Genomic DNA, 24,782 nt, shown 5'->3' with positions numbered 1-24,782 from the left:
ACTTGAGTGCATGTTTGATGTGGAGCCCCGAGGGCTCGGGTGAGTTTCAGATAGGCTACGAAGTGAAATTGGACTTAAAGGATATTGCTGGTGTATCTGATCTTGTTGTAGGCCTTTGATCTTGCATTTGCGAGATCAAGCATCGCATATGAGATCTGAGGGGTTCGCATTTTCGAGCTTCTCATCGCAAATGCAAAGAGAAGTTGGGCCAACAGTTTTCGCAATTGCGAGTTTTCCTTCGCATTCGCGAAGGGAGTCTGGGAAGGGCAGTGATCGCAAATGCGATCATTGAGTCGCATTTGCGGAGATTCAAGATCACACTTGCGAACTTATCTTTGCATTTGCGAAGTCAGCAGAAGTGTGAAGGGCTTCGCATATGTAATGGCTCATTCGCATTTACGAAGCCCAGGTCGCAAATGCGACATCTGCAACTGTGTAAAAGTGACTTAGACGAGATTTTTCTCCCATTCTTCAAATTTTCAAAACCTAAAACACAAGAGGCGATTTTCCAAAGACCATTTCTTTCCCAAAACCTTGGTGAGCGATTCTAAACTAGTTTCTTTCAATCTTTCACTTTATTTTACAAGATTTCAACCTAAAATCTAAGGTTTTCATGGTGGAATTAGGGATTTTTAGTAGAAACTAGGGATATCGAAAATTGGGGATTTAGACCTCAAATTGAGATCGGATTCCAAAACCAATTACATATCTGGGCTCGGGGGTGAATGGGTAATCGGGTTTTGGTCCGATTTTCGAGTTTGGACCAAGCGGGCCTGGGTGTTGACTTTTTCAATAATGGCCTAAATTGAATCCTTTGCAATCGTGAGTAGTTCCTAAGGCTTAAATTAAATTATTTGGTTGGTAATTTACTAGATTCTATTGGTCCAGAGGCTTTTTTGAAGGAAAAAGTTGTGGTTAAGCTTTGAGTTTGGCCGTTAGAGCGAGGTAAGTATCGTGGTTAACATTGACTTGATGGATTAGGTCTTATTTGCCTATCTGCTACGTGTTTGAATGTTAAGTACAACGTATAGGTGATGTGACGAGTACCTATGCGTTGTTGTCGAGTCATAGAATGTGAGTGAGTTATATTCATGAAATCATAGCTTTCCATGATCATATTACCCATGCTTAGACTAGTTTATCGTTATGTTGATCGTTCTTATTATATTTGACGGACTTTAGTATTGATTCAAAGTTGAGGTTGGTATTGTGGAACCAAATATTGAAGTAAGACTTGTTCTTGATATTTCTATCTCCATGTTGTTATTGTTCCTTATTTTGGTGAGGGAGTGTGTTAATGCACGAAGGGTGATGTCGTGCCATGATTTGTGAGTGTTAATGCATGAAGGGTGATGTCGTGCCATGATTTATGAGTGTTAATGCACGAAGGGTGATGACGTGCTATATTGCGAGTATTAATGCACGAAGGGTGATGTCGTGCCATGACTTTGTGAGTGTTAATGCATGAAGAGGGACGTCGTACCGTTTAGTTTTTATTCATATGGTGAGGTTGAGAGTAAAAGCATGAAGGGTGATGCCGTGTACTTTCTCTCGCTGTGGTTACTTGTCCTTATCTGTTCCAGTTATATCGGTTGATCAAAGTTCTTAATTCTGTTGTGATCTTTTATCTTGTAATCCCCTCAGCATGTCCCCCTCCCAATGTTACTTGTCTTATTTCTTTTATTGATGTTATTTGTATATATATTGTTATACTGCACATGTTGGTTTTGTGGGTGTCTGCACAGGTTTGTTTTATGGGTACTTGTCTTAGCCTCGTCACTACTTCACCGAGGTTAGACTCGACACTTACCAGTAAATGGGGTCGGTTGTACTGATATTGTACTCTACACTTTCTATGCATATTTTGGTACCGGTCCGAGCTAAGTTTAGTTGCTGGCTTCATCTGATCGGAGACCCAATGTAGACCTGTTGGCATCCGCAGGCCCTGGCGTCCCCTTCCATATATTCTCTTTACTGTTTCTTCGTAACGAAAATGATTGTATTTCCTTCAGACATTTACTTGTAGTTAAATCTTAGAAGTTCGTGGATTGTGACTCCAGATTCTGGGTAGCTTTATATATTAAGATTGCTATAGATTTATACACTCTTTTCAACTTGTTATGGTTTAATTGTTGCTAATCACTAAAAGGTTTAAGAATCGGTTTAATGATCTCTAACATTGGCTTGCCTAGCAAGTGAAATGTTAGGCGACATCATGGTCACGACGGTGAAAATTTCGGGTTGTGACAATCAAACACCTTCAAAATTTATTGATTGACAATTTCAATTTGAACACCAATTGTGCAACATGAAAGAAAATTGTTAAGTTAAAACGATTGAAATCCATTGATGAATTCCATTAGAACTCTATACAACAAGAAAGTATAAAGAAACAGAGAACATCAAATGAAGAAAAATTGGGAAAAAAATAGAGAAGGGGAGTAGAGAGACGAAGAGAGCGAGAAAGAGAGAGAGGGGGGAGAGAGAGAGAGAGAGTGTGTGTGGGCAAGTATAAGGGGATAAGGAAATAACTGATATTCCTTATTCAATTCCTGATATAAAGTGATACTCATTTAAAACTTATTTGTATATAATTGGTAAATTATATGTGACATATAATTAAGTTGAAACTTAAGTAGGGAGGGTAATAAGATTTCAAATAGTGTGTAGGAAGGAAAAAAATTCCTTTTAAAATTATTATTTATAGTTTGATCATATTAAGAAAAGTTTTGGAGAAGTAGGCGCATCAGAATTTTAAAGCATATTGGTCAAAATTTGAGGCAACAGAAATTCTGATGATCACCAGAATTTTCAGCCACAATGCAAAAATTTCTAATGACCTTCCGAATTTCGTAGCTAATTGCACAAAATTATGGTAACCATTAGAATTTTTTGATGATCACCATAACTTGCAAAATAATGACAATTATTAGTATTTTGTCGAATTACCTTAAGTCTTGCCCAAAAAAACTATGACCAGCATTGTTTAAAATTCTCACTAGAAACTATGGACCTGTCTTGCCATAGATTTTGCTAAAACATATTTGTGATTTTTTTTTTTGGCAAATACATATTTGAGAATAAATTTTATCTATATTTGGCAAATTCCCAAAATCCAAATCCCAAAATCAGTTATAAAAGTGTTTAACCTAAAAAATAGTTTTCAAGGTCAAAGCAATAATTTTATATGACGGGCCACAAGCAACCGATTCAATCCGAAAGATATAAAATTTTGTTAATACAACGTGATAGAGAAGTGAGAAATAAATTCAATGACAGATAATATAATAAAAATAAAACAGAGAAGAAAGAATTCTTATTGAATGATCCTTGATAGGATAATGAGCCGAACAGAGCTTGAAGGGCCGAACTATGGCTAACTTGAGAGCAATATGTTGTAAATTACAATGTATAGAATTGTAGAGAAAAAAATTAGATTCTCCTAATGGTGGTAAAAGTATTTCTATTTATAGGGCTAAATCTAAGTAACTAGTCTCCTTGAATTATGAGTCCATTATGAGCATTTACTCAATTCATCCATTACTTTTGGAAGACTTATAACAGCTGTGTAAATGCTGGAATTCCGTAACTGATGAGTTAATTCCGTAATTGATGAGTTAATTCCATGACTGATGAGTTAATTCTATAACTGATGAGTCAATCCCGTACCTGTTGAGTCAATCACGTGCCTGTTGATTGTCTTGTTCTGGCCGTTACAATCATTTATTGCATTTATTAATAATTGATTTGTAACTGATGGTGTAATGATGATAAATCCTATATAATCCGGGATTAATTGATTCCTTCCTCATTTGTAATTATGAGATATTCTCCCGTACCTGATTCGGGCTATTTCATGATGATTAGTTCTGAGGCTAACATGCACGGTACGAGTATGGTCGGTCCCGGGGGTGTTTCACATATCATCTTTACATGTCATTCTTCACTTTTCTTCAAACTTTGCTGACACGTGTCGCCATTTAATAGACTCACATGGCGAGTCTAATTTTTACTAATACAAAAAGAGCCCATCATTTATTATTTTGTAACAATAATGTTGCTTCGTCTTCTCGGTCATCTAATAGTGTACTATGTAATTTATTATAAAAATAATACTTTTGTACCAAATTTATTTATGTTCAGAACTATAATTTGCGATAATATAATGAATGTTATTGATAAAGGTACTGTTGGGTATTTGTGATAGTTTTTAGAACTTGTGGGTATAAGTCATGTTCATATTTTTCAAAAAAAAAAAAGTAAAATATGTTTTGAAAACTTATGTCCAAACACATTTTCATCTTCGAACCAAACTTCACCCAAATCAATAATTTCAAAATAAATTTGAAAATCTATAGTCAAACGCTAGCTATTTTTTCAATACTTTTCTTACCGGGATCAAAATTTAATCGGCGTCACCAAATAATTCTATCTGTGTCATTCTCCTTGTCTTCAACATGTTCTGTCGTGTCCATTACATTGTTAGACACTATATGTAGGAATAGGACCAATCTGATAAGGATTTAGAAATTAGAAAAATAAATTTTGGCCCCTTAAATGAATTTGAGCAGGCACCAAGTATTTGATAAATTAGGTTAGCTCACTCATAAAAGTTTCAGATTCAAAAAGCATCCCAAAGATAAATTAATATTAATTCAAAATTAATGAAACAGGTAATCTAGCACACCTAGAAAAATTATAGGTGAAAATTCAATGAGAAACATGTTTATATCTTACCTAAATTGTTTTCGAACCATTTTTGAGGGTGTGAGAACCTGATCCAAAGCAATCAATGTTGTTGGTCACCATTTGCCTACTCCACTGTCGGATTTCAATCATATGTATCGTTTTGCAAGTTAATGTTTGGGAGACGCAAGTAAATAAATAACTGAAATTTTGCATTGAAACCCGAATACACGTTTGATTAAATATAATTGTGAAATACAAAATAAATTTTGCTATGGGGGTAGACTCTGCGAATAATTGAAAGGAATGCTTTCTTCAAATAAAGTGTCTCTTTGTAATATGTAATTGGTGGTCCAAAAATAGAAGGCCAACTATTTAGGAACTTTTTGCTCTTTCGCATGCAAAAACCTTTCGAATAAGTTAGGCCATTGGCCATGCATGGGCTAAAATTGGTTTATAATAAATGGTTGAATGTTAGCATGACATGTAGAATCAAAGACAGATAAAAAGCGAATCAAGTAATAGCCAATGTTGGGAACAATAATACAATTGACATCGATTAAATCTCGAAGGGGCCATGATCAACAAGAACAGATTAAATATTTTGCCATCAGATAACATTCAATGAGAGAATATTTTTTAACATTAATGAGCAACCGTTACAAAGAATATTTGCATTCATATGGTCTACGTTACATATTCATCAATTACTCCTTTATTATCATTTAAGTGGGACTTGATCTTGGGATCTTATTTCCCAAGGTATAGTCATAAATAGCAAGGTCGGCAACCATTGTAATACACGAAATTCTTGGAGAAACATATGCTATATTTTTACTTCGCTTTCAATTAAGTAACTTTATTTGCTCTTTGTCATTGCTTTTATTCTTATCCTCAAAGATATTGCGCTCAGAGCCAGGTTTGTCATCTTCTTCAATTTATATTGCTAAGTTCTATTTTTATCTTATTTCTTTATTATTTTTGGACTCAGTTCGCTTGTTTATAAATCACGTAACAAATTTAATTATTCCATTTTGCGGTTAACAAGTTAGGAGTTAATCAATATTGATAATTGGAAAATTTTAATATACTTAGCTACTATACAAATATCCGTATGATTAAATCTAGACACTTAACTTTCCTATGTAATCAAAATCCAACCCCCCCCCCTCCCCAACCCCAAAAAAGAAGAAGAAAGACGACCTTAGTATATTCTCACAAAGTGGGATATGAGGAGAGTAGTGTGTACGCATACCTTGACCCTACCTTGTGAAGATAGAAATTAAACTATTTCTGATAGATCCTCTGCCAGAGGCGGATCCAGAATTGAGGCTTATGGGTTCCTACCGTAATTTTAGATTAATATGCAATAATAACTGGGTTCACAGTCAGATATTTACCAATATTTAGTGAATTTCTTAATATAAATACAGAGTCTACGCAAGAGTTACTAGGTTCCCAGGAACCCGTAGCCGATGCACTAAGTCCGCCCCTGTCCTCGGCTCAAGAAAAGAAAAACAATAAGCATCAACAACAAGCAATAACAATAATAAGATAAGATGATAAGATAATTGAAACAAAAGAAACAACATGCAATAATGAAAATTTAAGAATAAGAAAATACGAAATAATATTAATGCTACTGGTATAAAAAATAGATACGTTCGACTATCTACTAACTTTCTACCCTAATTCTATCCAAATTAATTCTTATGTAGGTTTCTCAATCATATATTAAGGGTCTTATTTTTTAAAAAAGAATATGAGGTGCATCCTCGATCGAATTATATTACAGAAGTATTTTACTGTATTTATGCTAGCCTGAATAATAATCATGTAGAAAAAATTGCAATAATTCATAATATTGGTATTTGGTAGTACTAATTTTTTGTCGTTATCTTAATTAATTTCCATAAAGAACCGAAAAATACAGGAAAAGGAAGAACTGTTATAAATATATTATATTATGGATGTTTATTTAGTACTCCGTTGTAATAATCTTCCTGAAAAAGCTTATCCATATGGGACTCCACCGTAAATATGTTTATCTATTTAGTACTCTATTGGAAATAAGCTTCCTGAAGAAGCTTGTCACTTCGGTACCCGGTTATGGATAAACATTACCCTAGGTAGAAGATTATCCATATCTGGTATAGTAGCAGCTTATACAGCAGCTTGCAGTAGCAGCTTACACAGCAACTTGCAGTAGCAGCTTACACAGCAGCTTGCGTAGCAGCTTACACAGCAGCTTGTAATAGCAGCTTACACAGCAGCTTGTAGTAGCAGCTTACACAGCAGCTTGCGTAACAGCTTCCTTTCTTCTATAAATAGAAGAGATTTTATTTCATTATGTACATGAATTTGAAGTTGAATAATATATCAATTTCTTTATACTTGTCTTTACTTTACAATCTTTATTTTATAACACGTTATCAACACGAGACTCTGCCATCTCGAGTAAATACTTTGAAAGTATCAAAGGTACGAACTTTCTTTTTGTAAATAATGCCAAATCTTTCTAAACATGAATTTGTAGTATTGGATATATCGGGCAAAAGTTACGTGTTTTGGGTGCTTGATGCTGAAATTCATCTTGATATGATGGGTCTAGCAGACACCATCAAAGATAAGTTATGCGTTTTACTTGCTATGTGTGCTACTGTCATTAAAATAAAATAAAAAAGGTACTTAGGAACCTAGTAAGTGAGCCATAATCATTGGACGAGATTCTAGAGCATTTTATGAATTTTAAAACACTATAATTTGTATATCTTTATGTTTCGTTTTTCACTTACTCGTTTTCGAATTAAGATTTTAATTTTACTCCAGAAGAGTAATATTGCATAGGAAACTATAAAGTGGATGACATTCTTAGATCCACTTATACTCCAGCAGAGTTTGCAAGAAATATACAACCACCAGAAGTGGTTATATTTCGTATATCTCATTGTAATTATATTTTGTTAACTACCAGAAGTGGTATATGCCTATGATCACCAGAAGTGATAATTTAGGCTTTCTATGGTTACAATTGAAGATAAACTAGAGAAATATTCTCTATAGTACACACATGCCTCGATTTGCTCCTGAAGTAGCATTATCGTAAAAGAGCTTCTAAGACATCACACGATTTGGTGTGATTAATGCACGTTCAAATAATTATGTTCCGTTCCCTGAAGGATGAGAACTTTTGATAAATATTAGCCCATTCCTGAAGTAAATGTGACAATATTAATAAAGGGCGTAAATAGGAACACGTTTTTGATGTGAATATATTACAATTCACCTCCAGAAGAGGTAATATGATTGAAGGAATATATACTCAATATTTCGTATTTTAAATTTGCTCGTGAAGAAGTAATACAATTGAAATTTTCTCCTGAAGTAGGAAAATATATGAAACTGTGTCTTTCTATGCTTACACAAAATAATAAGCTATTCAAAGTTATTTTTGAAGCACATTTTCATTCCCTGGAGTGAATGAAGAAATACTACAACTCACCTCCTGAAGAGGTAGAATAACAAAGGATATAAATTTTGTTTTTGTGGCATAAAGATCATTACTGCACGTACCCATTGTACGTAAAATATCTTGAATAATTTTATTAAATATCATTCTAAGGCAAAAAGCATTCTTGTAGAATGTTTTGTACTACAACCACATTAATATTTTATGGTTAGTTATAGAGTTCCCCGAAGGAAATAACAACTCATGTATCTTTCCCTGAAGGATGTAATGATTATGTGGTTGTCGCTTTGATATAAAATATTCAGATGTTAATGGCGTTTCTCCCTGAAGGAGATATTTGTCACAAAGTTGGTGGTAAAAATACTGAAATTTTTAATTTCTTACATTTATAAATTTATAATGTCTTTATAATGTTCATTTTATTAAGAATTTCTCTCATGATACCAGAAGTGTCTGAGCAATATTTGATAGTACAAAATATATCAACAACTCCTGAAGAGCTAACTGTTTGTCTAGAAGACATATGACACCAGTAGTATCTGATAAATATTAAATTGTGGATAATAAATGAAGGCTCTCGAAGAGTTTATATACAAATATGTCATTCATATTATATGATTATGGTCAAAACATATGTTGTAGTAAACCTGAAGTTTACTAATACAAATGGCTATCATATTGAGACTACAAATGATTGGAAGATTGATAATCTTCATGTTTCCACAATCATAGGGGGTAAAATAATATGTATGTGAGAAGTTACCCGCCTTATTCTTTAATTTGTACTATATCATGTATCACAGTAAACCAGAAGTTTACTAAAGCAAAAGTTTATGCCATAGTAAACTAGACGTTTACTAAGAAATAGCACATGGCATGATAAACTTGAAGTTTTCATTTGCCATTTTTAAATGAGCTATTTGAGAATTCAGATAAGCATATACTAAAGAACTAGAAGATTCTTCAGGAATTCTCATGTGTTGCTTGTTCTCATAATGAATTGATTATACCAGCTAAAGTTGGGACTAAGACCCCTGATTCTGAAATATATAAAAGGTGAATATGGGCCCGTTCACCTATCATGTGAACCACTTATAGGTGCATATATGAGATGGTTACATGTGTAATTATTGTCAACCTGCAGTTTGGCATTTGAAATTGCTTTTCTCGATTAAGAGCATAATTTTCAGATTATGAAATCAAGACAGTTCATCTTGATAATGCTGGTTTATATCCAAGCTGGTTTAGCATTGAATACCTCCTATTAATGGCTAAACCATTGCTTATGAGAATAAAGCTTCATGTGTTGGTCTAAGATTTTCTAAATTGCATATAGCAGCACTTGTATGCATCAGATCAACAATATATGATAAGTCCTCCCTTCACAATTGGTTTAGGATCAGAAACCAAATATTTTTACTATCTTTTGTTGCGTGGTATATGATACATTTCTCTACCATAATACACAAAGATATGTTTCCCAAAGATGATTGGGGATATACGTTAGTTTTTCTAACATTTGGGGGATGGAATAAACAGTTGAAAAATATGCTATATGAATCGAATTATCATGATCCTCACTTAGAAGATAATTCAAGTCGAATGCCAGAAGCATTTGCTGATCCAAAATTAAATATCATATTTCAGCTGCAAATGCTCCTATTAAAATTAAAGTTCCTGAAGGATAGAGTTTACTGTACGCATGAAGCGTGGTAGACCAATCAGTTCCAAAGGTAACAATCCTTGAAAAATAGTAGGAGCTAATGATCAAAATGAGGAGGAAATAAGCTCTAGAAGAGCCCACGACATAACATTTCATGAAACTCCCGAAAAAGTTCAGGTACCTGAAAATAAAGAAAGTGATGAGATCTCCACAAGTTATGTCGCTTCGGAACTGACACAAAATGATCGTCGACGATATATTTAATACAATATAGTGCACAATATTGTAAACGATTGTGAGGATCGGACTAGCAGTCCAGACACTTGAAGATGTCATACCATTTAGATACAAGTCTTAACCTATATGACTTATTTGGCTAAATCTATATGAAGATCCTTGAAGGATTGAAAATGCCCGAAGCATATAATTCAAAGTCTTGAGAAATGTACTCGATCAAATTATAAAGATCTTTGTACGGTTTAAAGCAATCTGTGCGCGTGTGGTATAATCGCCTCAGTAAATATTTGCTGAAAGAAAGTTACATAAATTATGTTATTTGTCCATGTATTTTTATAAAGAAAATGTCATCAAAATTTGTTACACTTGCTATTTATGTTGGTGACATAAATCTTATTGGAACTCCGGAAGAGCTCCAAGAGGGTCTTAAAAATACTTTTACATGGACAAAGTGTACCCATTAAGTACACCAATGAATATTCAATCACTTGAAGTGAATAAGGATCCGTTCCAACCTCTAGAAGAGGATGAGGAGCTCCTTGGTCCTGAAATACTCTATCTCGGTATAGATGGTGCACTTATTTATCTTGATTATGCTAACAAAGATAGTGCAGACCTTATTGGTTATGCAGATGCAGGTTATTTATCTGATCCCCATAAAGCTCGATCTCAAACTGGCTACGTATTTACATATGGAGGTACTATCATATCATGGCGCTCCACAAAGCAATCTATTGTTGCTACTTCTTCAAATCACGCTGAGATAATAGCTATTCATGAAGCAAGTAGGGAATGCGTATGGTTGAGATCAATAATTCATTTTATTCGAGAAAAATGTGGTTTGAAATGTGAGAAAAGACCCACAATTTTATACGAAGACAATGCTGCATGCATAGCCCAATTGAAGGGAGGATTTATAAAAGGAGATAGAACGAAGCACATTTCACCAAAAACACGATGTTCAGAAAAGTGGTGACATTGATGTGCAACAAATCCGTTCAAGTGATAATCCAGCAGATTTATTCACTAAATCTTTGCCAACTTCAACTTTTGAGAAGATGGTATACAAGATTGGAATGCGGAGACTCAAATATTTGAAACAAAGTTTTCATCAGGGGAGTAAAATACGCGATGCACTCTTTTTCCCTTACTAAGGTTTTTTCCCATGGGGTTTTCCTTATAAGGTTTTTAATGAGGCACCTAGCAATGCGTATTACTAAATATGTGTACTCTTTTTCCTTCACTAGGATTTTTTTCCCACGTGGTTTTTCCTAGTAAGGTTTTAATGAGACACATTATCTTTTAATGAACATCCAATGGGAGTGTTATAAATATATTATATTATGGATGTTCATTTAGTACTCCGTTATAAATAATCTTCCTGAAGTTATCCATATGGGACTCCACCGTAAATATATTTATCTATTTAGTACTCTATTGGAAATAAGTTTCCTGAAGAAGCTTATCACTTCGGTACCCGGTTATGGATAAACATTACCCTAGGTAGAAGATTATCCATATCTGGTATAGTAGCAGCTTACACAGCAGCTTGCAGTAGTAGCTTACACAGCAACTTGCAGTAGCAGCTTACACAGCAGCTTACACAACAGCTTGTAGTAGCAGCTTACACAGCAGCTTGCGTAGCAGCTTACACAGCAGCTTCCTTTCTTCTATAAATAGAAGAGATTTCAGTTCATTACATGAATTTGAAGTTGAATAATATATCAATTTATCCCTATACTTGTCTTTACTTTACAATTTTTATTTTATAACAACTAATAACCAAAAATAATGTGTATTACTGACTTTATCCCCATAGCCCTAGGCTAACTGTTATACAACCTTGTACTCCATCAAAAATCTCAAGAATCCAACCAAAATTATTAAATTTAGCCTAAATTCCTTTGATAAACTTTCCTTATACCACCTGGATTTGGAGATCTTCTTTCTATAATTTCCCTTTATTTATAGTAACAACAAATCGGAATCAAATCTAGGCAAAGTTTCTCGGTTTTTTCCTCTTCTGGTTTCGTTCTCGTTTTCTTAATAGGTCGAAATAGTTAATTAACAAAAGCCAATTTCATGATGAGGAAAAGAGAGAGGGAAAACCCATGTGGTGTTTGTGGGCATTATCACAAATACGAGGAAGGCGAGCCTTGTGGGATATGTGGTCATAGAATGGCAGTTGTAACTGATAAGGGTTCTTCAATTCAAGTGAGTGCTTTCCCTTCAGAGATCTTGCCGGAGTTTCTTTACTTGGGCAGCTATGACAACGCTTCTAGAGCTGAGCTTCTTAAGACTCAAGGGATTTCTCGTATTCTCAATGTTAGTATTTGTTACTAATCTGTTTTTCTTTCCTTTTTTGCTTTATTGGTGTGTTTATTGAATTGTGTTAATTAGAGCTGAAAAGTTGCATTCTTTGAAGCTAAAATTGCAAGATATAATTTTGGCCTTGTTCTGGTTGTGTTTGAGGGATTTGGAGATATACTTGTTATCTCTTGCATTGCCTTTTTGAAGTACTAAAACCTATGCAAGTGAGTGGAGGGGGCTTAGCTTGGAGAAAGGGATTTCAATTGAATCCCCTTCACTGGAAAAAAGGGCAGCCCCGTGAAATAAGCTCCTGCTATGCGCAGGGTCGGGGAAAGGGCCGGACCACATGGGTCTATTGTACGCAGTCTTACCCTGTATTTCTGCAAGAGGCTGTTTCCACGGCTTGAACCTGTGACCTCCTGGTCACATGGCGGCAACTTTATCGGTTATGCCAAAACTCGCCTTCAAAATTTGAGTCAAATCTAGTTTCTTTGGTTATATATAGGTTGTTGAATCCCTTGACACGAGGGAAAATTTTAGTAAATACACAAGGTGGGTTCAAAAATAGCTTTAGAGGTCATAGGGTCAAATCCCAGGTGTGATATTTTCAAATCTTCTTGTATAAACTCCTGGCTCCGCTGCTTCGCCATGCAACTTGACAGGGACTTACTTTGTGTGGATGGAGGGTAGGTTGAAATTGTACCTAAATTTGTTGGATTATGAATACACATGATACCTCTTTTTGATATAGCAATCACCAATATTTAGATTAGTCAAGGTCAATCACTTCATGGGAAAAAAAATATCTTCTTGATATGGGATTTCTAGTATAGTTTGAGTGACTTATCTGTAAGTAATGATTTCTTAATCAGAGCAAGTTTTTCTCTTGGTATTTTTTCATGACTTACAAAGTGGGCCGGTACATCAAAAGTATTTAATGGTACTTAGTTGAACAAAAATGCCTTTGTTACTAACCTATGTCATAACTCTTCAATGATTGAGATTGAGGTTAACATAACCCATTGAAAATAATACTGAAATTGTGCGAGTTCACCACAAACTTATTTAGTTAGTAGAGCACATATTACAATTTAAAAACAAGCTTGCCTCAGGAAAATAAGCTATACAGTATGTCTCTGTTGTCATCTTAGAATGTTTGCATCCGCATTTGTCACTAGTCTAGTAAGAGAATGAAGCAAATATGAGACTATGACACTCAAGCAGCTAATGATGCATCAAATTCATATGCTTGGACCTCGGAAGATTTGGAATTCAACTTTCCCCTTTGAAACAGAAGAAACATGGACGTTATCTCTTTTTATTTAATAAGCCTAGTGAGGGTTTGTTGACATTGTTTTTGTTTTGTTTTGAACTCCATGGGTTTCCTTTTGGGCTTTGTACTTGCCATTTTGGTCAATAGTAGTTGTAATGCATTTTCTTTTCTGGTAAAGTTCCGTAGTACATTCTCTTGTAGTTAATATCTTTCCAAATCTACAATTTTAAGTACTAAACAAACTTTGATGGGAATCCATATTAGATGTGGAAGTTTTGAGGAAACAAATGCTGCATTTTGGATATGATATTGTCCGGTTCATGTATGATAATGTATGCGAGAAACTTTAATTGTGATGTGTGCCGTACTGGTGGAAAAGCATGCTGTGCTGCTATCATTTCAAGATGTATTGTTCGTAGGAAATCAAAAGATTATAGCTCAATGGATTACATACCTACGACAGTAGAGGTTATTTACAGAATCTGAAGTCTTGAGTAATTTTTGGGGTGAGCAGGAAAGTTCGTGCGTATGAAGAAAGAAATGGGACTAACAAGGGAGCTATAGAGAATGGAATTAATATAAATTATGGTAGTTAGAGGGATGAGAAAAATTACAGCAAGTGTAGCACACAGCATGGTGTGGGGCTGGATTAGGCCGAATGTCGATTTGATTTGGCGTCCTTCTTGATGTTTTGTGGACTTAATTATAGATCCCCAACTATATTTGATTTTATATGGGCTGATTTCTTTCTTGGATGCTTTCTCATTGTCTAATAAATTAGTGTCTTGTCCAGAAGAATAGAAATGTCAGCTTGCCTTTTTTCATAGCACCTTTAATTGTATGTCTGCCATTAGGTTATGCAGGAGATCCTGAATAATATGTTAGTTACTTTGGGAGGGAAGAGAAAAGAAGAGAACCTTATTCATTTTTAGCTTGAGTGCTCGCCGACTGTTGTCTGTTTGTTTTTATTTATGCCTTTCCGTTATTGATCAGGATGTTGATAGACTATCATCATCTCCGACCCAGGGGGTGGGGTGGGGTGGGGGGTTATGGTTATAGTTATATAAAGGAACATTCTTGGATCCTTTAAATATGAGCTGTGGAATAACACACAATAATAGAAAGAACCTAATGAGGTTTGTTTGTCATCTTTACAATTAAGCTGGACGTTAGGTCTTTTAACTTTAGAATAACTCGATTTAGAGGGTAAGACAGTGGCAAACAGATCTACGTAGCTCGTTCACTTTCCTGCTCCTTTCAAATACACGGGGCTGTTTCTCTGCAATTGTTTTATTAATGCAGTTTAATCTTGAGAAGGTTTTACCATCTGAAGCGAACTGAACTATTTCAGGCACTTGGGCCGTTTACTAAAACATGCTGATGTTTTTCTTGCTATGCCATTTCAATTTTCATTTGCAGTTGGTCTTCAAGTTTATGAAGTGGGAGGTCATATTTCATAGTGCAACATTATGGACAGAAGTAGAAGACACATTTATGTTAATAACACCTAATGAGAAATTTTCTGCTGTCAAGTCCAAGTCATGCTTTCGAACTAGCCCCTGAGGGAAGGGCTTGGGGTCTAAATGTCTAGATGCATAAATGACACTGTATAAGATGAAAAAGACAGAATATTAAGACAATAAGAGGTAGTACCTGTGACAGACTGTGAGGTAGAAGCAGTCCAAAATAAGACTTCGAGTAAACCAATTTGGATTTGCTCAGTGGATCAAAGCCCTTTTGATGGCCTATTACCCTGAATCGGTAACTCTTTTAATTTTTCGTGCGTGATTTCAGAAAAGAAAATAAAGGAAAAGAGGTGGTGAAGTGACAGAAATAACTTCTCTGTATCTTCTGTCAATTTTTAAGAGGAGATCATCACACAGATTCTGTTGGGTGGGGGGAGGGAGGGATGAAGTAACCATGTCTAAGTTGCTCTTTCACAAAGTTTCATTTTCTTAACGACTGATTAGATTTTACGAGTACAACACATTTGATTTTGGCAAAGGTTACTGGTACTGGTATCACTTCTTCAAATCTAGACATATGCTTTCTTTCAATATTTACTTTTCTATATCATTTTTCTTCGCATGGCGTCTAGTAATTGATCCTTTTTCTTTCTAGTGCTTCAGAAGTTATGTATGAGACAACTTTGCATGCGCTATAGATCCTCTATTGTTAATATTATGGAACCAAGTTCTCATTCACATTTACTTTTTCCTTGTGCAGACTGTACCTGCTTGTCAAAATCTATATAAAAATTCCTTTACTTATCACTGCCTTCAAGATGACGAACGTTTGCAGTTTGACAATGCCATCCAATTCTTAGGTGACTATCATCACTTGTGAACTTTATACATCTATGCTTACTTTTTGAGGAATGGTATAATATAAAATATAAATACATCTAAGGTTCTTTTGACAGTTTTTTGACCTTTCGGGTTTGAGAGTTTTTTTAGTCTGACATAGGATTGCAGATTGTTTCTTTTTTAAATACTAGTTTTGTTGGATATCCAGAAACTATAGAATTTGGAACAATAGAAAACACGTAAAGTTACTACCATCCTATACAATGGCTTTTGAACATCTTTTCAAAGAGTTCTGGAAGTGTCTTTTGAGATTCTCTTTTTAAGTCTCCTAACAAGTATTTTGTGGTTGAATGACTTTTTCTCCTGAAGGAAAGTTCTTACCCAGCACATAATTAATGCTGGCTATTTTCGTTAAATGTACAAATGTTGCCTATCAAAAGAGCTCTGTAGAATTCAAAACCCGAAAACCATAAATAAAAACCCTTTAATACCTATAAATGAAACCTCTATATTATATCATAGCTATATTCCCAATATAACACGCGTTATGTACTAACTGTAATATAAAAAGAGACTAATCTTATTCAAACTAAAAATTTGAAAATTTTAAAAATAATTGAAGTTTTAAAATAGCATGGGATAAAAAAAATTATTGAGAAAATTTGGAATATAATAATAAAGAGAAAAAATAGGCAAAAATTTAAAAGGAAAAAAGAACTTATTAAAAAAGAGGATAAAAGGGATAATAATTAGAAGTATGTGGTTGTTGTGAAAGTAAACTTGGTTTAATCTTAGTTTTATTCATAACAAAGAAGATTGTCTTTCTGGAAAACTTATATTGGCCAAACGTGACAGAGGAAGAAAATCTCCAGTTTAATTGATACTTGCACAATAATATTTCTAAGATTTCTATTTTGTTATATACAACTTGTATGGGGAATTTTTCCCATTTCACCAATAAACTGTTACTTCATCAAAAAATAAACTATTCTTCACCATAGGATCACATGATGATTTTTTTAACTGAGACAACTCTTCAACCGTGATGTCAGCTTTTTTATCTGTAGATGGGTTTAAATAATTCTTTGATTGGAGTTGCTCTCCTGTAAGTTAATTGCTTATCAACCTATTCAGTTACAATATGCTCCATTATTTTCCTTGTTCCTTTTCCTAATAATCACCTAGTTTCAAATGTTGAATCTTTAGCCTCTTGCTTTCACTGTGACTAGGCATCTTTCCTCCTAGTTGACTTCTTTATAGAGAGCTTTATTTTATGTGCTTTACTTCTACCCTCAATCTGTTTGTCTTTGATTCCTCTCTGCGACGGACAAATCTAGTGTGTTAAACTTCTCTTGTGGTTTTAACTACCGGGACTTCAGCTGCAAGCTCTTCACAGAATCCAATACTTCATTCTTTCACGCATCTAAGGTGGTAGCTTTTTCCAGTTGAATGTTGACCCGTCTACTGCCTTCTTGTGTATAGATTTGTCTCCAACAGGACCTTGTTTTGTACTTCTCGAGTAAAGTTGGAAGAGAAGTTTGCACTCTGCTTTTCCTTTTTCAAATGTTTGGTTATATGTTGGATATGCATAACTTGAAGATTTTAACTTGAACTTTATCTACAATCTACACCTGTTGAGTAGAAAATATTAGTACTAAATAAGATATCATGCAATTCAACTGCTATAGTTTCAACTTTTTTTTAGAGCAATATTTGTATGCTTTGTGGGATGCATTCTGCTGGCTAAACTGATCCTGATGGTATTTTTCTTCTGCAGAACAATGTGAAAAGGATAGGGCTCGTGTTCTTGTACATTGTATGTCAGGGAAAAGCAAGTAAGGAGTTTGATTTGTCTAATATTGCATGCATAAATTTTTCGTGGTTTACTGTTTTTTTCATTTTGGTTTTGTGCTGCATCCTTTCCTCTTTTCTCTTCGTTTTCCTCTCGGGTTTCCGTGAAATAAAGGTGTATAGGTCAAAGCTTGTATTATTTGTTTCAGGTTCTACTTAGTAGTCTTATTATTCTGATGCTGTAACATAGATATCTTGATTGAGAATGAGAAATGTAGTAAACTATTCCAAAAGTATTTTCAATTGATTGTTCTTGTGAAGACCACCATTTTGGTTTACAGATGTAATTATTATTAGAACTTAAAGTTAAGCTTTTTTGACAGGTCACCCGCCATTGTAATTGCTTACCTGATGAAAAGTCGAGGATGGAAACTTGCGCAGAGCTATCAGTGGGTGAAAGAGCGGAGACCTTCCGTCGAACTTAATCAAGGTTTAAATATACCCTTTTAAGCATTTGTTCGTTTTGCCTTTTTAAAAATGAACAGCTATGATACCCAACTAGTTGTTTTACTTGAGAAACACTCGCACATATCTAGTTTAAAGGTAACGTCCTAGGTTTTTCATATGCCACTTATATGATTCTCTTTTTTCTTTTTTTCTTTTTGTGGGGGATGGGCGAGATAATGCTACTTTTAAATTGAATTAGAAATGAAAAGATTCTGCCTGTGAAAGGTCTCAGTGGATTTATTCAAGTATGAAACAAATAGAGCTTGGTCATTCTAAGTGCAAGCTGAGTTACACAGTACCTTTTGAAGAAGCTTAGGGCAAATACACTTAGTGTGCATGAACTGCAAGCTCTGTGTATACCCGTTCTTCCTTTCTTTGCCGTTGAAATCTCTGTTAAATTTCGTTTCTGGGACTGCTGATCTTCCATATCCAATTATATTACTTGGTTGTCTACTATTTTAAATTGATTTAAGAATAAAAAGGTTTTGTTAGAGCTCTAAATGTCAGTGTAACCTTTTTTCTTCCTTTTGTAATACAGGGGTTCACCAACAACTACAGGAGTATGAGCAGAAGATCTTTGGTTCGCTGGAGAACCCGCTTACCTCTGCCGTGCCAGTCTTCTCTTCTCCTGTGCCAACCTTCAGCTTTAACTACCCAAAGCCTAGTGATTCAGTTCAAGTTCCAGCCTTCAACAATTCTGGCACTACATCAATTTTTGCTCGTCCTGTTTTTAACATTCCTCCACAGGAATTCACCTTTGGAGCTGCTCATAATCAGCTGAATGCCTCAGGAAGCCATTTGAATTCAAACCAAAATCCAAATAGTGGCGACATTGCTATGGATGGTTCGTAATACTATCTGCCCTTTTGCCTTTGTGGAATCCTCGAATTGACCGAGTTCTTCAGAAGTTTGGATGTAAAGTGGGAGGAAATGCTTTATACTATACTCACTAGTTTTAAAATATGACATGTCAGTACAGTATGGTGCCTTCAATGGACTGGTTATTCTGGAAATCCAAGTGACTTGTGCTCTAATTCAATACAAGCTTCTAAGGATTATGTTTGATTAATTTTACAAACAATGGAATTTTCTTTTTACAGAAGTTTTGCAGAAGCATTTTTGTTCTTGTTTAGGTGGATAATAACAACAAACCCAGTGTAATCCCCACTTGTGGGCTGGGGAGGGTAATATGTAATGCAGATCTTACCCCTATTTTGAGAAGGTAGAGATATTTTGAGAAGGTAGAGATGTTGTTTCCGATAGGCCCTTGACTTTTTAGGTGGATATGACTAAGAGCATGTTTAGATTGACTTACAAGTGTTTGTAAGCCATTTTGTAACATTTGGATAAAGTAAAAAAGTGCTTTTAAACATTTTGTTTTTAAGAAAAAAGCCAAAAGCTTTTTAGCTAGAATTTCTAACTTATGATTTATGCTTAAAAGTCACTTAAAATAAGTCTATCCACATGGGCTACAACAAAAACTATTCATCCGGGATATTTTGTTAAATTTTCAAATGCACTAAACTAATGATTTTGTGGCAGTCCAAGTATCGATTACCATATAACCTTTGTTCATTTGTAGGCCATACTTGGGAATGCTCCTATGGTAAATCGTATGGTAGATTGCTGCTTTCTTTTGAAACACAAGAGGGGAGGGTTGAATTGTGCTAACTTAAAAAATTAGTTGACCAACTGTGATATTAGTTGACTCTTTTTCCCGCGGACACTGGGTTAGAGCAGAATAACAAAGACAGAATAAATGAGAGACGGAGTTTTATACTGGTTCTTGTACTGGTGTGGTACCTACATCCAGCTTCTTTGAGCCACAAGGATTCTCTTAGATTTTCAAAGATGATTTGTTACAATGGTCGCAGTTTTCCATCATTTACCACCAACGGTGTACATTTGAATGTTTTTCAAGCTTTTGACACAACCTCTTGGGTTGTTTTCTATTTTTTTTTCTATCTTTTGTGATACTAGTAAACTGAAGAATACAATGTTTTAACTAAGAACTAGAAAGATGTAGAAAGTTTGTATGTGAAGTTGCACACCGCTCTCTTCTTCTTCGAGTTCTTCATATATGTGGTGAATGTGATTGATGTCTTGAGTTATTTCAGTCACCAAGATCTTTATTGATTGTGAGCGAGATTGAGATATTCTTTGATTGACACAAGTAATTTTCTAAGAGATTGACCCAAGGGATGCCTTTGAATCCAGTCAATAGATGTGGATTGGATTCATATAATAAATTGCGCTTTCCTTGCGTTTGTCATATCCTTCTAAGTGATTCTTAGACAGTTATGTTGATTGAGAGTTGATATCTTTTTCTTTCCTTTTAGGCAACAGATGAGATCTTCCAGTTTGCTGAGTTATCTGATTGATGCTTCTTTGATTTTCCTACGATCTCCGATATTTGTACTTCAATTAGTTCTTCCTCTTCTCTTGAATATGGACAGATCACTTGTATCACTTGCATTTTTTTTTCTTTCGCATTTATCTCTTCTTTCCCTTCCATTAATCTATTTTCCTGTTAATATTGGAGTGAGATGAGTATTACTATTACTAAATATGTCATCATTAAAACTTAAAGTGTAACATCTTTCAGCTAGAATGCGAAAGATGAAATTCATTTCCTTTCCTTTTTAGTGTAGCAAATAGCAAGGGATAGATCCTCCGTCCCACTCTATATGATGATATTCACACAAAGCTATAAGTTACTAGTAATATGTAATATTAGTAATAGTGAAAATTGTTAAAATAATTATCTCTTTTTCATTGATTAAAGTAATAGTTGAAAAAATTTAAAAGAGGTGATATCACGAGACTTTTATAGAATTTTTTTAGTTATTCAAAGGATGGCAAATTAAGGATTAACAAAAGCTACGAGGTCCACATGAATCCATATGTAGCCAAAGGCAAATTTAGGATTAACAAAAAAATATTGAGTTCACGGAATCCATGTATTACAAGATCCCTCTGAAAGTAGAAGTTCAAGTGTCCAACAAATTATGTCACGACCCAAAACCTTTATTAGGCCGCAATGGCGCCTAACGCCGCCATTAGACAAGCCCACACGTGAACCTCCAATTTTATTATCCCAATTTAACTTTTAAAAACAAAAGTTTCTTTTAAAACACCGAAATAAGTAAGACCTCATGCAACCGTATATGTTTCTTTCTCAAACTATCAAGTATGAGTAATACATAAACCATGATGATAGTAATAATAAGTACAAGTACAACAGTACATAAATGCTAGAAGCCCCTAAAACCCAGTGCCACAAGTGCATGAGCAATCTAGAGAATATACAAAATTAATGCAACTACTGTCTGAAGTATAATAGACAGAAACAGTAAACAAGGTAGAGGGAGACTCCGATGCTGCAGATCGAGGCAAGGCAGGCAACTCACCACTAAGTCTCCTTGGAAGTGCGGCTACGCGCCCGTGTGACCACGAGAAGTACTTGTCTCAGTACCTGCACATTCAGTATAGAAGTGTAGTGTGAGTACGTAAAACAACGCGTACCTAGTAAGTATCTAGTCTAACCTCGAAGAAGTGATGACGAGGGGTCGACTTAACACTAGTGGTCAAAAAATAATAAAAATACATAAAATAGATATGGAGGATGTACAACAAGTAGCAATGAAACAGACAAATCATTAATAAAAAATCTCCAGACCTATATCAAATCACTAAAATATTATAACAGGTCTCGAAGGCTCTAACTCAACTGTTATCATAACCAATTCCAATCTCAAGTATTAACCACGAATATGCCGAGGCGAACGGCCCGATCCTATAGAAATAGCAATACCTAGTACTGTTGAGGCGAACGACCCGATTTCATAAGAATAGTATTACCATACCGTCGAGGCAACGCCTCCATCCTATAAGAGTAATTTACAACACTATTGAGGTAAACGGCCCGATCCCATAAGAATACAGAAATTACCTCGCTCGCAGAAGTACATGCGAGTCGAGAGGACACAGATCGGTTTATCAAATATTTTGCAATTTTCTGAAGTAGGAGGCTAAATCATTATTTTTATTTTAATCCTCAATCTCAGTCATAATTAAGGAATCAATACACAGGATAAATATAAATAGCACAATTAGGGCATGATGTGAATCTAAGTCTACCTGGACACAACATGAATATAGCTACGTACAGACTCTCATCACCTCGTGCGTACGTAGCTCTCCACAAGAACTAGCACACAACAATTAATACACCTAAGGGGATAAATTTCATCTTACAAGGTAAGGAAAGAGACTTACCTCATTTTTAAGTCCTCAATCTGACTCTTCAACCTCACTAGAACTCCTCAAACGACGTCAAGCAACCCGAAACTAATCAAAAGTCGTATAAACTAATCAACATATGCTTAAAAGTTCATAATTTAACTATTAAACTAATTTTTCAACCAAACCCGGAAAGTCCATAAAAATCACCCCGAGCCTACGTGTTTGAATTTCAAAATTTTTTAAAGATAAATGTTACTCATGACCTCGCGAACTCAAATATGTAATTTATTTCCAATTCCATAATCAATTTCGTGGTCAAATCTCATTTTTTACAAACCCTAGATTCCAACAAAAATCTCACAAATTCCCTCCTAATTGCATATTAAATCTACCCATAATCCATGTATTTTAACTCAAGAATATGATAGGGATCACTTACCTCGTGATGTTGATCAAAATCCTCCACAGAATGCTCTCAAAATTCGTCCAAGATCAAGTGAAAAATGAGAGAAAAGAGACTAAGTCCCATAATAAATTCAAGTCTGCCCATTGATTCCTTTTTCGCGATCGCGAAGGCTAAGTTCTACCACTGCCCAAAATACACTTCGCGTTCGCTAGGGCTGGGCATATATCGGGTATAACCGATAGACTGAATCGATAAAATGCTATTGGATTATTGATATGAGGTTATTGGATAAATAGCTCGGCAATAATTTAATGTTATTTGACTATTGAATTATCGGTTCGGGTCTCAATTTGCCCAATTTTATTAACGGTTTAATCGATAACCCAATAAGCTTTATCAAAATTATAATTTTTACCCGCTAAATATATAAAGCAACCTTATGGCTGCATTCTCTCATTTTCTCAGCAGTTACTCTTCATCTTCAAACCTTAATCCTTAGAGTAAGTTTTAACCTTTTTTGAATTTCTCATCTTAGTTCTTCGGTTAAGATTTTTAGTTTAAAACTTTAAAGAATTAATTATTTAGATTTTTAGTTTTTTCTATTTGTTTCTTTTTGCACTTATCCTTTAGCATTTACAAGATTATGATTTTATTATTTTCCTATGAATTATGCTCGTCCGTAGTGAAATAAAGATTAAATTGTTGAATGCCTTATTCCTTACTCCTACTAATTTATAACTTTGAAAATTGAGATCATTCACTGGAATTTTTAAATGCAACGAAAGTTTTCTTTTCTAAAGTTCAAAGTTTAATCCTTTCTTAAGAACAAAAATTCAGTTCCTTTCTCCTAATAGTATGATCACGATTTCTATAATAAAGAATTTTCGTATTTGAAAAAGATTTCCCTAGGAATCTCTGAAGTAGATGGCGGTTGATAAAGAACTCTTTAAAAATATGAAATTCTTGGACATTTTGATTCTTATCGGTTTAACCGATAACCGAACCGATAAAGATCGATAACCAACTAACCAATACCCGACAACTGATATTTTATCGGTTCGGTTATTGATTTAGCATATTAATAAATCGATAACCGATATGCCAAACCGATACTATTCACAATCGAACCGAACAGACTTATGCCCATCCCAAGCGTTCGCGATGAATCACTTCCCAGTCTTCCGCGTTCGTTATCACAAGGTCGAATTTGCGAAGGCCAAAAGCCTTCCTGCCCAGCTTCGCCCTTTTTCTTCTTCGCGATCGCAGCTGGGCCTCCGCGTTCGCGAAGCACTACCAGGTCCTCCTTCGCATTCGCGGAACCTTATTTGCGTACGCGAAGGGAAATCAACTGCTCGTCCAAAATTCCTTCTTCGCGTACGCGAAGGGAAATCAGCTGCTTCTCCAAAATCCTTTCTTCATGATCAAGGGACTATCTTCGGAATCGCGAAGCACACCAACACACCAACAGTTTTCAGCCAAGCTCAAACATGCTCCGGGCGGTCCAAAACACACTCGAGCCACTCGGGACCCCGTCCAAATTCACCACCAAGTGTATAAATATATTGCGGACTTACTCGAAGCCTCAAAACGTATAAAATAACACCGAAATCAAGAATCGCGCCTCAAAACCTCATTAATCAACTTCTAAGATTCAAACTCATTTCATCCAACTCCGAAATGCGTCGAAACATACTTAGACAACTCGGAATGACGCTAAATTTTACACAAAAGTCATAAATCACAATACGAACATATTTCAAGGTTCGGAATCCCAAACGAACATAGATAACACTAAAATCCACTTCAAGTCAAACTTAGAAAATTCTAAAATCTTCAAAATGCCAACATTCAACAATAAGCGCTGAAATGCTCCCGATCAACCCGAAACG

At 35.0% G+C, this 24,782-nt stretch overlaps 1 protein-coding gene across 1 annotated transcript; it reads left to right on the top strand.

Annotated features, from left to right (window-relative positions):
* Positions 1–11,752: 11,752 nt before the first annotated feature.
* Positions 11,753–19,339, top strand: LOC107769123 (protein-tyrosine-phosphatase IBR5). Its single transcript, XM_016588309.2, has 5 exons — positions 11,753–12,380; positions 15,865–15,964; positions 17,722–17,779; positions 18,119–18,225; positions 18,781–19,339. The coding sequence occupies exons 1-5, from the start codon at positions 12,138–12,140 to the stop codon at positions 19,092–19,094; spliced, it is 822 nt and encodes a 273-aa protein (XP_016443795.1). The 5' UTR covers positions 11,753–12,137; the 3' UTR covers positions 19,095–19,339.
* Positions 19,340–24,782: the final 5,443 nt, after the last annotated feature.

This window comes from Nicotiana tabacum, chromosome 10, assembly GCF_000715075.1.
Source record: "Nicotiana tabacum cultivar K326 chromosome 10, ASM71507v2, whole genome shotgun sequence".
In the NCBI taxonomy this organism is placed as follows: domain Eukaryota; kingdom Viridiplantae; phylum Streptophyta; class Magnoliopsida; order Solanales; family Solanaceae; genus Nicotiana; species Nicotiana tabacum.
Note: the sequence above shows the minus strand (reverse complement) of the source record. Positions and strands in the feature narration are given on the sequence as shown.

Bases quoted from the DNA above. Each gene is read 5' to 3' on its own strand.
- LOC107769123 (XM_016588309.2), top strand. From the start codon at position 12,138: ATGATGAGGAAAAGAGAGAGGGAAAACCCATGTGGTGTTTGTGGGCAT. The intron at 15,965-17,721 runs GTGACTATCATC...TTTCTTCTGCAG, and splicing joins CAATGCCATCCAATTCTTAG to AACAATGTGAAAAGGATAGG. The intron at 17,780-18,118 runs GTAAGGAGTTTG...CTTTTTTGACAG, and splicing joins TGTATGTCAGGGAAAAGCAA to GTCACCCGCCATTGTAATTG.